The sequence below is a fragment of the Crotalus tigris genome, unplaced genomic scaffold (assembly GCF_016545835.1).
Source record: "Crotalus tigris isolate CLP2741 ecotype Arizona unplaced genomic scaffold, ASM1654583v1 scf7180000017601.7605149639:7615979, whole genome shotgun sequence".
NCBI lineage: Eukaryota > Metazoa > Chordata > Lepidosauria > Squamata > Viperidae > Crotalus > Crotalus tigris.
The window spans coordinates 6,592,749-6,606,317 of record NW_024096505.1 but is presented as its reverse complement, the minus strand read 5'-3'; the positions used below and the strand labels follow the sequence as shown (position 1 = coordinate 6,606,317).

General features: G+C 35.7%; 1 protein-coding gene across 9 annotated transcripts in view; it reads right to left on the bottom strand.

The window, feature by feature from the left end:
• The window catches only part of SYNJ1 (synaptojanin 1), a 55,734-nt gene that overhangs the window by 19,892 nt on the left and 22,273 nt on the right, over positions 1-13,569 (bottom strand). For all 9 annotated transcript variants that reach the window (XM_039319245.1, XM_039319227.1, XM_039319277.1 and 6 more), the window contains 9 exons: positions 12,545-12,736; positions 12,363-12,447; positions 10,155-10,295; positions 8,004-8,196; positions 5,618-5,776; positions 2,540-2,696; positions 2,002-2,119; positions 1,682-1,897; positions 137-215 (listed from right to left, as the gene is read on the bottom strand). In XM_039319245.1, the coding sequence (XP_039175179.1) occupies positions 137-215; positions 1,682-1,897; positions 2,002-2,119; positions 2,540-2,696; positions 5,618-5,776; positions 8,004-8,196; positions 10,155-10,295; positions 12,363-12,447; positions 12,545-12,736 (1,340 nt within the window). The remainder of the gene's footprint in view (positions 1-136; positions 216-1,681; positions 1,898-2,001; positions 2,120-2,539; positions 2,697-5,617; positions 5,777-8,003; positions 8,197-10,154; positions 10,296-12,362; positions 12,448-12,544; positions 12,737-13,569) is intronic.

The following is a 13,569-nucleotide window of genomic DNA, read 5'->3' as shown; positions in this document are numbered from 1 at the left end:
AATTATGCAAGAACGGTTTATCAAATATCTCTATACCTAACTAACAGAGAATGCTAAACTAAATTATAATATCACACACTCTGCTTGTACCACTATTATTTACATATGTACAAATAGGAATAGAAATAATTGTTACCTCAATACCATTCAGATCCAGAACACTCAAAGCAGAGCTGCCTTCCAAAAATGTCACCCACATTTTATCTTCTACAAATCTGTAAAGTATACCACATTTTAAACATGAATGACAAAACATACTGAAGAATACGACTCATATATATGCTGTCTCTGTAGTTTCATTGTTTTTTTTTAATATTTCCATTGTCCAAACTGACTAGCATGATATGGCTACCTGGAACAAAACGTAGATGCAATAATATGTACAAAACTCACTACAAAGTAACAAAAATATTTATAAAAGAGAATAAAGAGAACGCTTTTTGCCATTCCAATTTGGTTTGTCTAAGACCAGAATACTGAATACATAGACACAGTTCTTAAGACAATATTATATATTTAACACACAGTGGTAGCCTGGCTGACATACAAGACTAAGCCATAAAACCGCTTCAAATGTTTTGGCATAGGAGGTGGTTATCTAAATATGTTAAAAAATATTATTTACAAATTTTGATAAGTTAAAGTAAAACATTGCCAAGCAAAAGTGCCAACATTGTTCAGTCTACTATTCCTATACCATTGGGATTGTTTCAATACTTCTTATCATACAATATTATACTACATCACTTCTGATAAATATCCAAGGTACGCTGGATATCCTCATATTTAAAAGCAATGCATTTTTATAGCAATACAAAGGTGTTTTCTGTTGCAGGCATGGGCAGTATAAAAGGCCTGAAACAAATGAATACATATAAGGAACTCTAAAATGCATACCTTCCATTTGTATTTTATATGTCTACTGAAGAAAATATACAGGTAGTCCTCAACCTGCGACCATAATTGAGCCCAAAATTTATGTTGCTAAGTGAAACACTTGGTAAGGTGAATTTTGTCCCATTTTATGACCTTTCTTCCACGGTTGTTAAAATGAATCAGTGCAACTGTTAAGTTAGCCACACGGTTGTTAAGTAAATCTGGCTTCCCCATTGACTTTGCTTGTCAGAAGTCATAAAAGGAGATCGCATGGCCACAGGACCCTTTAACCATCATAAATATGAACCATTTTCCAAGTAGCTGAATTCTGATCAAAGACCCTGGGAATGCTGCAAGAGTCGTAAGTGTGAAAAATGGTCCTAAGTCACTTTTTTCAGTGATGTTGTAACTTCGAATGGTCACTAAATAAACTGTTGTATACTAAGGACTACCTGTAACTGTCTTATCACTAGTTTTATAGAAAAGACTACTCTGGGAAGCTACTCTGAAAAGTGGAATAATTTTTCGTTCTGTCCTACCCAGGGCTTTTTTTCTCATAGAACGCGCAGAACGGAGTTCCGGCACCTTTTTTGGATGGAACCTTGTAGGGTAGGCAAGGCAGGTTATATGACGTGTGTGAGTTCTGGCACCCTTTTTTTTTTTTTTTAGAAAAAAAGCACTGGTCCTACCATAATCTCCACAAAATATCGCAAACATGAAGATTTATCATTTTAACTTACTCTAAACAAAAGATTTTGAACATTTTAAGAAAAGTTGCGGTGTTTACAACTGAATTTGTTCTAACCTTATAAGTATAACTTCCCCATAAGTTGCAAATTTTTGAAGAAGTTCATCAATCAAATTGTCGTCAAAATAGTTATCTTCTAATGAAGATCCTTTAATGGAAATCATAATAGTGCCATCAGGAGGTCCCTGAACTGCAATTACTTGCTTGTAAACTTTGTGCCGCTCTTCTGCATCAACTTCAAAAATATCTATGTCCATCAGGGCAACAACAGGCCTGAAAAAATATCAATAAAAGTCATAAATTAATCCAAAGCTATGGATCATATTGGAATAGTTTTTGAAAGAAAGAGAAGCTATTATGAAAGGGTAAGTTCAAACCTATGGTCAGATGTTTTTAATTCTGCTCGTCCATAATATAGAAGACTTCCTGGATTCCATGTGTAAAGAAGTTTATTTTCATCGTCCAAATTGGAGTTCAACAGATCCATGTCTTCCGCTAAAATAAAAAAAAATTGTGATATGTTCTACAGACAGATTATAGGACTACAAAGGGAAAAGTAAATTAGCGTGAAGGGAAATTCTCACTTCAGTTTTGTACTGAAACATACATTCTAAATATAATCTACAAGCACATCTTATAAATTAAAATACTAGAAGCAGTGAATTGGAGTTTCATTTCAGAGCTTTTTTCACAATACCCTATTATTAGAAAGACTCTTTTTAGAATATATTTAACACATTTCTGGAATTAAAATGTTTGTGTGTTCTCACATGAAAGTAAAACCCAAAATATCCATGAATCACATATAATTATTTCTTATAATTCCAATATTTTACATTTTTTGTACAGAATATTTACAGAACTAATCCTTATCAGGCTACTTTGTATTGGCAATATTAAATTTCATTATCTGACCTGATCGGTCAAAAGGCCATTTTCGTCTTTTCCACAATATCCGATCTGTCCAAGCTGGTGTACGACATTTTTCACTGGTATCATAGTCATCCGAAAATAAATCATATTTGTATGTAGGAGCAAAAGCTATTTTTCCCTCAACAAAGCCTCTAAATATCTGTAGGAAGGAAACTAGAGCATTAGGAAAACTTTAATATTATACCAATATCTTATAAAGCTACAAAGCAAAACTTTTCCTTGCCATGTAGAATTTATTTATGAAATTCTGAATATTATAAGTGATATTAATACCTTAGCTGATACTGCTAGTAGACCAGGTAGAAAAAAAACATCTCTTTATAACAGAAAAAAAAATCCAAACATAAATGCTGCAGTCTTTATAAATGGCACATACATTTGAAAAAATGACAAAAATATAATTATTAAAAATAGTCAAGATATGTTTTATAAACAATGTTGAGAATTTTTTATTCTTATGATCTCCATATGTCTTCGAAGATGGAAAGATTGTGGCATTTTACAATACTCAATTGTACTCTATAATAAACTAGATTCCACATTATCAGATACCAGTATACTGAAATGCATTTCACTAGTCTTATTAAAATACTGGTCTCTGTCAGTGTTAAGGTTGGCAAGATCTTAAAATATGCTGTCCTTACCAAAGAATATGTATTCAAGATCAGCTGAAGTTTCCAACCAGATAGTCTGAAGAAGATATACATATAATTCATGTGCACAGCCTAGTATTAAGGTTATATGTATGATGAGTGATCCCATAGCAACTTTCTCTTCACATCATAAAGGTTAGTCTGACTGAATTAATACACTGTTTGTCTCTACTATACCACTACAAAGAAAGCCATCTGTCTCTTTTTTTGCATAAAGAATTTGCAGACTGAAAACTAAAGGGAAATTAGAATCTTTAACTTACTTATCTGGCTGTTACCTATAAAGGCCTACACAGCATAGAACCTGGTTACTTGAGGGTCCACCTTGATTTAATCTTGCAGAATTGGGGCATTTGAGGTTCCTTCAATTAGATAACCATCTATTAGAACCCTTGGAAGAATACATTCTCTGTAGCACTGTCTACCCATTGGAAATGGAGGTTCCTCCTCCGATCTGGATGGTCCGCATTCTGCTATTGTTCAGAATAACCAAGACAACCTGACCTTTCACCAAGGCCAGGGGTAGGCAACCTTGGCTCTTTTATGACTCGTGGATTTCAACTCCCAGAATTCCTGAGCCAGCATGGTTGCCTACCCCTGACCAAGGTCTTTGAGAAGGAAGAGTAAGGCCCCCTTGCCAAATTTCCTCTGGCTTCTTAATTAATTAAATTAATTAAATTTCTTAATCTTTACCTTTATTGATTTTATTGCATTTTTAGTTGTTGTGAACTACCCAGAAGTATTGGAAACTATATTAGCATACAATTTTAATTAAATTATTATCACCTAAGATATCCTATTTGCATATCAAGCAGAATGGTGATAGCAGAGATTGATGATTCTTTTAAAAGAATACAAGCAATGGAAATGATATTTTTCATTTCTTTTTTATTATTTTTATTATTTCTTTATGTAGACAATTTATTTGCTTCGCTTTATTATTCCTATTAATTATCTCTGAATCGTCCACTAAAAATGAAATGGAATTAAAGTTAAAGAGAAATTTATTTTATGGGATGCATTAGGGAACATGGTTTGAATTTTTTATTTGTACGTTTTTATTCTCTTCAGCCAAAAGAGAAATCCACAAATGTTCCAAGTCAATGGCTATTCTCTTTCTCTCAGTGACTTCCGTAACTTTACGCTTCATTTTATTCCATAACTTTACGCTTGATTATGTACAGTATATCTCCATTTGTACTGCACATTTGGGCTGCATAATCATAATAGTCATTTTTGACCATCTTAGAATCAGAACAGAGCTGGAAGGGACATTGGAGATCTTCTAATCCAGTGTTTCTCAACCTTGACAATTTTAAGGCACGTGGACTTCAACTCCCAGAATTCCACAGCCAGCAATGCTGGCTGTGGAATTCTGGGAGTTGAAGTCCATGTGCCTTAAAATTGTCAAGGTTGAGAAACACTGTATCTAATCCAACTCCCTGCTGACGCAGGAGATCCTACCCTTTCAGACAAGTGACTGTCCAGTCTCTTCTTAAAAACCTCCAGTGATCAAGCACCCACAAAGTCTGAAGGCAAGCTGTTCTACTGGTTAATTGTCCTCACTGTTAGGATGTTTCTCCTTAATTCCAGGTTGTTTCTCTCCTTGATTAGTTTCCATCCTTTGTTTTCTGTCTTGCCCTCTGGTGCTTTGGAAAAGAAATTGATTCCCTCCTCTTTGTGGCAGCCTCTCAAATGCTGGAATACTGCTATCATGTCCCCCCCCCCCCCAGTCCTTCTTTTCTCCAGGCTAGCCAAACCCAAATCCTGCAACCAATCTTCCTATGTTTTAGTCTCCAAGGGTTTAATCATCTTAGTTGCTCTTCTTTGTACTTTTTGCAAAGTCTTATTTGGATTCAGCTTCCATTGGCTGAATCCAATGGATACACTAAGCATCAAGAAAGCAAGATTTAAGCAGAACAAATACATGCAAATGATACTTAATTTACCAATGCCACGTGTACAATAAATGCAATTTCGTTATGACCGAAGCTTACAAGATCTCTTGCAGATAAGGTAAGAAATATCAAAAGGTTCATTAATATCAAAAAAGAGGTTCCTAATGGCCCAACAGCAATGAAAAATAAAAGCCTTTATGGTAAAAGAACAAAACTAATCTTTTCAAGTTATGCAAAATGAAAGGAGACTAGGCTAAGGTTTTCTCTGCTTAAGTGCAATAAAAAGAAGTTCTAGGGACTCAAATACAAACTGAAAATCTCCTATTTACAACACATACATATTACTCTGGGAAAGAAAATAACTGATACAACCCATCGGACTAGTAATACTTACAAAAAGCCAGATAACTAACCAGCCTCTGATACTGAAGATTTTAACTTATGCATCACTCAACAGCTAGCAGCAAAGAGGAAAACCACATATCTTTAAAAGAAATGTGCAAGATTACCTGCCCTGCATTTTTTTGATTAACAAGTTGATCTCCTGCAATAAGAGCATCCCAATTCTGCTGCCGAATTAGTTCTTTTACTTCCTCATTAGGAAGATCGATACGGTAATTAAAATCACCACACCAAAATACATAGTCATGTGAAAACAGCATTCTCCCCTGAAACACAAGAAAAAAATCAGTGCAGCCACTTTGAATTTGGGTACAATAAATATTTGTTATTAAATTACAGTACAGGTTTGTCCTCAACTTACAACAGTTCATTTATCATTCATCATTTCAAAGTTACAATGGCACTAAAAAAAGTGACTTATGATTGTTTTTCACACTTACGACCGTTGTAGCATCCCCATGGTCATGTGACCAAAATTCAGACGCTTGCAACTGACTCATGTTTTTGACGGTTGCAGTGTCCCGGGGTCATGTGATCATCTTTTGTGACCTTCTGACAAGCAATGTCAATGGGGAAGCCAAATTCACTTAAGAACTGTGTTACTAACTTAACAACTGCAGTGATTCACTTCACAAACGTGACCAAAAAGGTTATAAAATGGGGCAAATTTTACTTAACAAGTGTCTCACTTAGCAACAGAAATTTTGGGCTCAATTGTGGTTGTAGGTTGAGGACTACCCGTGTATGCAATACTTGCATTCATAATCTTTTGTCAATCTCCATCTGAAAGAAGAAATACTTAGCTAATTTCATTTTTGCAGCATCTTGTTACCACCCCATCCATTTCAGTACATATTTCAGAGGCTTTTTTGTTTATCTGCAACTGACAGCAGCCAGAATACAGGTAGAGAGTGTTGTTTCTGCCTCTACAATCCTTTATCAACCAAAGTTTATCACAGCATATAACTACAGGACTTCAGAAAAAAAAATCATAAATAATTATCTTCAATGAACTGATTTAGATATTTATTCTATTTACCTTACTTAGCTTGGCCCTGTAAGTCCAATTACAAGGCTAATTTATATTCACTTGTTAGATTGACCCATGTATATCACAACTATTATTCTAAATGTTGGAGAGGTAGTCAAAAATGAATATATTTTTTTTCATTTGCAGTAGTCACATGATAAATATATACCTCTTTTCACATGAAATCTTTGGGGAGATAAGTGCCCTCACTAATTAAAGACTTGAATGTTCCCCCAAAATTGGTTTACTGCTTTTATTTATGGGACCAAATCATAAGCTTAAAAATAAAAAAAACTTAATGCAACATTGGAAAACTCTAGGTAACATAACAATTGAGTTACAGATTAATAAGACATATTATATTGGGAAAAATCACATATAAAATTAATGAGACATCAAAGACAGGAACCACAATTTTATTACATTTGGATGAGTTTTATGATTTCTTTCAATAGCAAAAAAGACCAAAACCTGGTTTTGCTAGTTGGGCTGGGTACCCTGAGGGGAGTGCTCACTGTTGGGAGATGGATGACAGGGTAAGATACTCATCCTCGTATTGGCCGTCTCCTTAGTTTCAGGTATATATATATATATACAGCTTTTGAAATTTTAATTGTTTTTATATATATCTTTTTACTATCAGTAAGCTGCCCCCAGTTCGCTTATAGGTGAGATGACAGCATATACATTAATAAACAAAATAGTAATAAATAATCTAGTATACTTTATATATATGGCACATTTTTAAATGCATAGTACCTGTTCCTTTATTCTCACTGCAGCAGATTGCTTTCCCCCCCCCCATATTTTCTGCAGATTTATGTTAATGTTACTTGATATTGTTCATTAAAAACTAATAAAATTAAAAATTATTTTTACTTCCAACATATTTGATAGATCGCAGAAAGTAGTGCAGTTATTAATAGAAATATTTTTGGTAAGTATTTATTAATTATTAAATGTTGATTATGGAATATCAATTCCTCTATTGAAACACACAGAAAAATACAGATGAAAATTAAATCTCTCTCTAGAACAGTGGTTCTCAACCTTTTTAATGCCGCAACCCCCAACCGGTCGTAAGTCGAGGACTACTCAACTGGTGCAGCACTGTTTGCAGAATGGGACTTTTGGCGGGCTCAGCAGGGCAGAGACAGCCTGGACAATTCCTATTGGCTTTTGAAAGCCAATAGAATTAGACTCTTATTCAAGAGAGTCTATTCTATTGGCTTTCAAAAGACAATAGAATAAAAGGGAGTAGCACAGCTAAGAAAAAGGGGGGAAAAATGGCAGACTGCGTTGTTTGGCGACCCCCGTGAAATGGTTGTTCGACCCCAAATGGGGTCCCGACCCACAGGTTGAGAACCACTGCTCTAGAATGTTTAGGCACAAACCTGTTCATGCAACATTTATTGGGGACCTCTTAGACAAAATCTGAATTAGGGGATTTAATTTCACCTTACCATTGGGAAGCTCAATTTGCGACATATTTCCACAAAATCTTCATTTCTCTCTTTGACTTGTGACTGCCCTGCAGCAAAGTGACTGCATACAAAGCAAAGACTGGACGTATGAAACAACATTCGAATAGCCACTGCACCCTTATTACCAGTAGCTCCTCCCATACCAGTCTTTACAGTATCTACTGCGACGTCCCTAGAATGAAAATAAAAACAAGTTCAATTAGCTAGTCAAAATATGTAATTTTCATTTTTTGTTCATGTTTTCAAAGCATGTAAGTCTTATCCCTGGCAAGTAACTGTAATAACTGTCAGAGGTGATCATATTCTATCATCACTGAGTATGTTCAATTGTCCTACACCATGATATTCATATAATGGTATAGTGTTTTACCAAGACAAATATTTATTCTTACATCAGTTTCAACCTGGATTGGGAACATTTTGAAACCAAATATCAGATAGTATTTGAAGAGAAAATATTATGAGAAATAAATTTCTCCACTTTCTAAGTGAGCTTTCTCCCCCCCCCACCTGAAAATAGCATATGTATTTGCTACAATATACCAATTAGAACAACTATAACTATAGCCAACTTGATACTAGAGCAAAATAACTTTTTTTTCCTTAAAAAAGAGAGCTTACAAGATTATTTTGCTATTATAACATAAAAAACATTTTAAGAATTAATTCATTATAGCAGCGGTCCCCAACCTTTTTGGCATGAGGGACCAGTTTCGTGGAAGACTATTTTTCCTCAGATGGGAGGGGGGACGTGCAACCTAGATCCCCTGTATGCTCAGTTTACAGTAGGGTTTGTGCTTCTGTGAGAATCTAATGCCTGATGATCTGAACTAGAGCTGAGGTGATGATGGTAGCGCTGGCGAGCAGCTGCAAAAACAGATGAAGTTTCGCTTGTTCGCTCATCCACTCCAGCTGTGTGGCCCAGTTCCTAACAAGTCATGGACCAGGACTGATCCTTGGCCCAGGGGTTGGGGATCCCTGCGTTATACAGTAGTATTTCAACCAAAAAGGATATATTAGAGAGCTTTCCCTTCAATTATGAAGGTTTTGAACCTTCTTTATCAAGTTGTTAGAAGACCCTCTGCCTGGATTTCTGATGCTAAAAACCCACCTTTGTACTGTACAGATATTCCAACCTTCCTTGCTGCTTTCTATGAATAAATATTTGCTTATCTGAATTCTATTATTTACTAACTTATTACTCCCATTTCTTTCACTCAGTAAATGTTTTATCTTCCCGTTCCTATTTGGGATTGTGGGAACATGCCAAAGGCTAAGCAGGCATGATCAGACACAAACACTGTTTTGTCAGAATGATAACCAATGAAGTTCTTCACTGCCATCCAATTTACTCACTCTGGACATTCTCTACCACCTTAATTCTGTACTGTGTTTTTATGGACAAGACAGATATATACATTTTCTAGAGATTGCTAAAGAGCTAATGGAGGGTAAAAGGTGATGCAAAATGCTATGAATTTACTGTGATGCTGTGACTTTACTTGCCACACACCAGCTTCTTTTAAATGACAAATTTAAGAAATGTAAAAGAATTCTGAAATTAATCAGGAAACTCAAAATACCAGATCGCAATAAGTGTTTGTGTGGGGAATGGGTAGGTAGGAAAGGAAGGCCAGGATTCATTCAATTAATGCACATCCTACCAATAGAAAAGCAGTGAGGACAAGGAAATCAAGTTAGATCAAATCCAACTTGATGTCACAGCAAGGATTCTATGAGAGACATATAGTATAATCTATTTGATATTAGCAGATTCCTAACTGCTCTGACACACTCTAAAATGCCCTACTGAGTGTCTCCTGCCTCTCCATGTCTCTTTCTCTCTAGAGAGCTTTCTACAGTGCATTTTATACAAGAAAAAATATTTCCAAGCACATACAAAATAAATTGCATATAAACACTTTTTCTCTTATAAGTTACTTTTGTAAGTATAAACACATAAAATTTGATTGTCACAAAAAATGACAATAGGATAGGAATATTCATTATCTGTAGTTATAGTTATAAGCTGTTTCATGAAGGTTTTAATATGTAACTGAAATACACACACATCAATCAGAGTAATAAAACGAACTAAATCAGTGGGTTTTAACATGTCAGGACATTTACCTGATAAAAGGGGCATGCTGAGGTCTGATGAATACAAAGAGGCACACACCCACCAGTTGTTCTGAAGCCAAGAGAACATATTTGTAATCTCTTGAGATTGTCTTCTGCAGTTCAGCAGCCCATAACTTCTGATTAGTTGTACTGCCAGTGTAGACAAAATAACATTTCAGTTTTTATAGAACCTCTACATTTATTTTTTCTGAAAATAGTTAAGTTCTTTTAAAATTAAAATAAAATTGAAAAGTAGGAACTTGTGGCAATACAGGTAGTCTGCGAATTTCAACAGTTCGTTTATCGAACAGTTCAAAGTTACAAGGACACTGAAACTGGGTGAGATCATCTGATAATTTTAAGTGAAGTGTCACCAGAATGCTGAGGATACCCAGCTATACATCTCAATCCCAGGCTGCTTGAGTGATGCCAGGGACATCCATCCTGTCCCAGTGCCTGGAGGCTCTAGGGGCCTGTAACAAGCTTCAGTTCACCCCAAGCAAAACAGAGTAGCTTTGGGTGTTTGAATCTTTTATTTCTAGGAATGTTCTACCTTTGGTTCTGGATGAGGTGGCAGTACCTCAGACAGACTTGTTACAAAATCTGGGGGTACCTTTGCTCAAGGAGCAGGTTGCAGCCATGGCTAGGAGGGCCTTTGCATACCTTTGAGTTTTCCACCAGTTATTTACTCTTTCCTGGACTGGAAGTCCTGCTCAAGGTCGCTCATGTCCTTGTCACCTCCTGTTTGGACTACTGCAATGCATTCCACATAAAATTGCCCTTGAAGAGCATTTAAAAACTTCAACTGGTACAGGATGCAGGAGCATGTGTGGTCAATGATACCAGTTATTTGGTGCATATAATATCACTACTTCATGGGCTGCATTGGTTGTCAACATGTTACCTGTTGCAATTCAAGCTGCTAGTTGTCACCATTAAAGATCTCTATGACTTGGGACCAAGTTACTTGAGGCACTGCCTTTCCTCAGTTGCTTGTACCTGTCCTATCTAGTCCATCAAAATAGGCATGCTTTGGGTCTTGCTAGCTAAAGAATGCTTGTTGGTAGGGCCAAATATTTTTTTCTTTTTCTTCCATAGTGATCACCCTATGGAACATTCTCTCCCGGAGGCTAGGATGGTTCCAACACTGCTGACCTTTTGAAAGGCACTAAAGATCTGGTTTTATTCTTGGGCTGGAGCCCTGAGTGTGTAAAAAGTGTGTAATCTCCTGTCTGCATGACCTCTGTTGACCATGTTGTTTTCCCTCTGCTGCTATATATTTTAATCTTTGTATTTAATTTTTGTATTTATTATGTTATTGCTTTTATTCTACTTGTTCCTGTTCACCGCCCAGAGTAATTTGTTGAAACAGGCAGCTTTACAAATTTATTTATTTATTTATTTTTATTTATGAGACTTATATACCGCTTTAAGTGCAAGCACTCTCTAAGCAGTGTACACCAGTAAGCAATGTATATATATATATTTACATTGCCCCCAACAATCTGGGTCCTCGTTTTACCTACCCCGGAAGGATGGAAGGCTGAGTCAACCTTGAGCCGGTGAGATTTGAACCGCTGACCTGCTGAACAGTCAGCTAAAGTGGCCTGCAGTACTGCACTCTAACTGCTGCGCCACCTCGGCTCAAATTGGTTAAATAAGCAAATAAATAAATAAGAAGAAAAGGGGAGTGCTATCTTTCAGTCCATCTTGACCTTTGGCAATGCTTGGACAAGTTTGCAGTTTTCTCAGCAAGATTTCAGAAGTGACTTGCTACTGCTTTCTTCCCAGGGCTGAGACAGAGTGACTGATCTAAGGTCACCCAGCAGGCTTTGTGTCTAAGACAGGACGAGATCTCTCAGTCTCCCAGGTTCTAGCCTGGTGGCTTAACCGCTGCCCCAAACTGGCTCTCAATAAGAAAGCATACTCATGGTGAATTCTTATTTGCTCCTTGTGTAGTAGCTATGTACATTCCATTTGTTTAAAAAGCAAGTTGTGATAGTTTTCAGGTAAGCATCCATAGCAACTGTCCAGGCTTTTTATAGGAAAAAGCTGCAGAATATTGACAACAAGGATTCAGAATAGGCAAGTTCTGTATCAGGGACAAGTATTAGCATTTGATTTTAGGTTCTGAATTATTCAAAATAGTTCTTTCATTTTTGAAAATATCTTACAGTTTGGCAGTTTAACTAATATTTATAAAGCGGTGGCACCTACCTTGCACTCACAATGTTTCCTGCATTTAGCTCTACCATTTCTTCAAACCCTATGGCGAAGATGTCAATAGGTTTGCTCTTTCGGTCTGAAATTTAAGAGTGAAAATTATGGCAATTGCTTTAAAGAATAAAGATTCAAAGTGAATAAAAATAAAGTAATAATAATAATATAACTAGGATTACCCTGGAATTCACTGATGCAAGCTATCTTTGGTGCATCCAAAAGCCAATCAGTCAGAGTCTGGTTTCTAAAGGCAATGCTTCGAAATTGCTTTCCACCATTAACATTCCATGTTCCAACACAAATTCGAATTTTTTTTGGTTTTGAATATTTATAAAAGTTCTCACACATGCTCTTCAGTATTTTTGCTGATGCTATAAAACAATGTTTGCAGAGAAATATTTTATTTTGTAAGTAAATTTTTAAATTTCCAAGTCAGCAAGCCAGAAGCATTAAGCTTTAAAAATAAATGAACAAAAAAAAAGCATTCAAAAGAGCAAGTACACTTCTCAATTAAGGCTTTATCAATTTTTCAAGTGATAATTTTACATAAACACAGTAATAGCTCAAAGAACTTCTGAAGCATGTTTTAAACTAGAAATTCTTTAAATCACATTTAGCTATGTTTAAAAATCTCCATTATATTAAATATCTGTGGTATGTTGCTTAACTTTTTGAAATTAGCAGATTCACCATTTATTTTATATAAACACAAAATAAGTTTGTTATTTGTTGTGACTGTATCTGACCATGTGTTTGGGTTCTCCTCACAGTACTTTGTAAGAGCCACCAACAGATGGTTTAGTATTTGTTTCTTGAATTGTCTGCCTGCTGCTAAGAAGAGAAACTAAACTCACCTTTGATTCTCTTCTTCGTAACATACAGAATCTTAAAACAAATTCTAAGTAAGACAGTGATGGCCATTTGAGATGTAAAGCTCAACAAGCACTTATTTATCTTGCTTACAGCAAGTAGCACAATGTCAGCTGCTTTCAGTAACTAATGATTCAGCAGTATTTTTCTTGCACTTTCTTGGTCTTAATGATGACCAAGGATATCTTTATCACTTCAGTTCATAAGATGCTTTTACCATTTTGGTTGGATAAGCACGATGGAAGCACCATAGAATCCAAATTTATGTATTTCAAAATCTGATGTTTAGCAGCGAACAAATTCTCTATCTTGTCCTTAAAAGTGTTAATTGTAA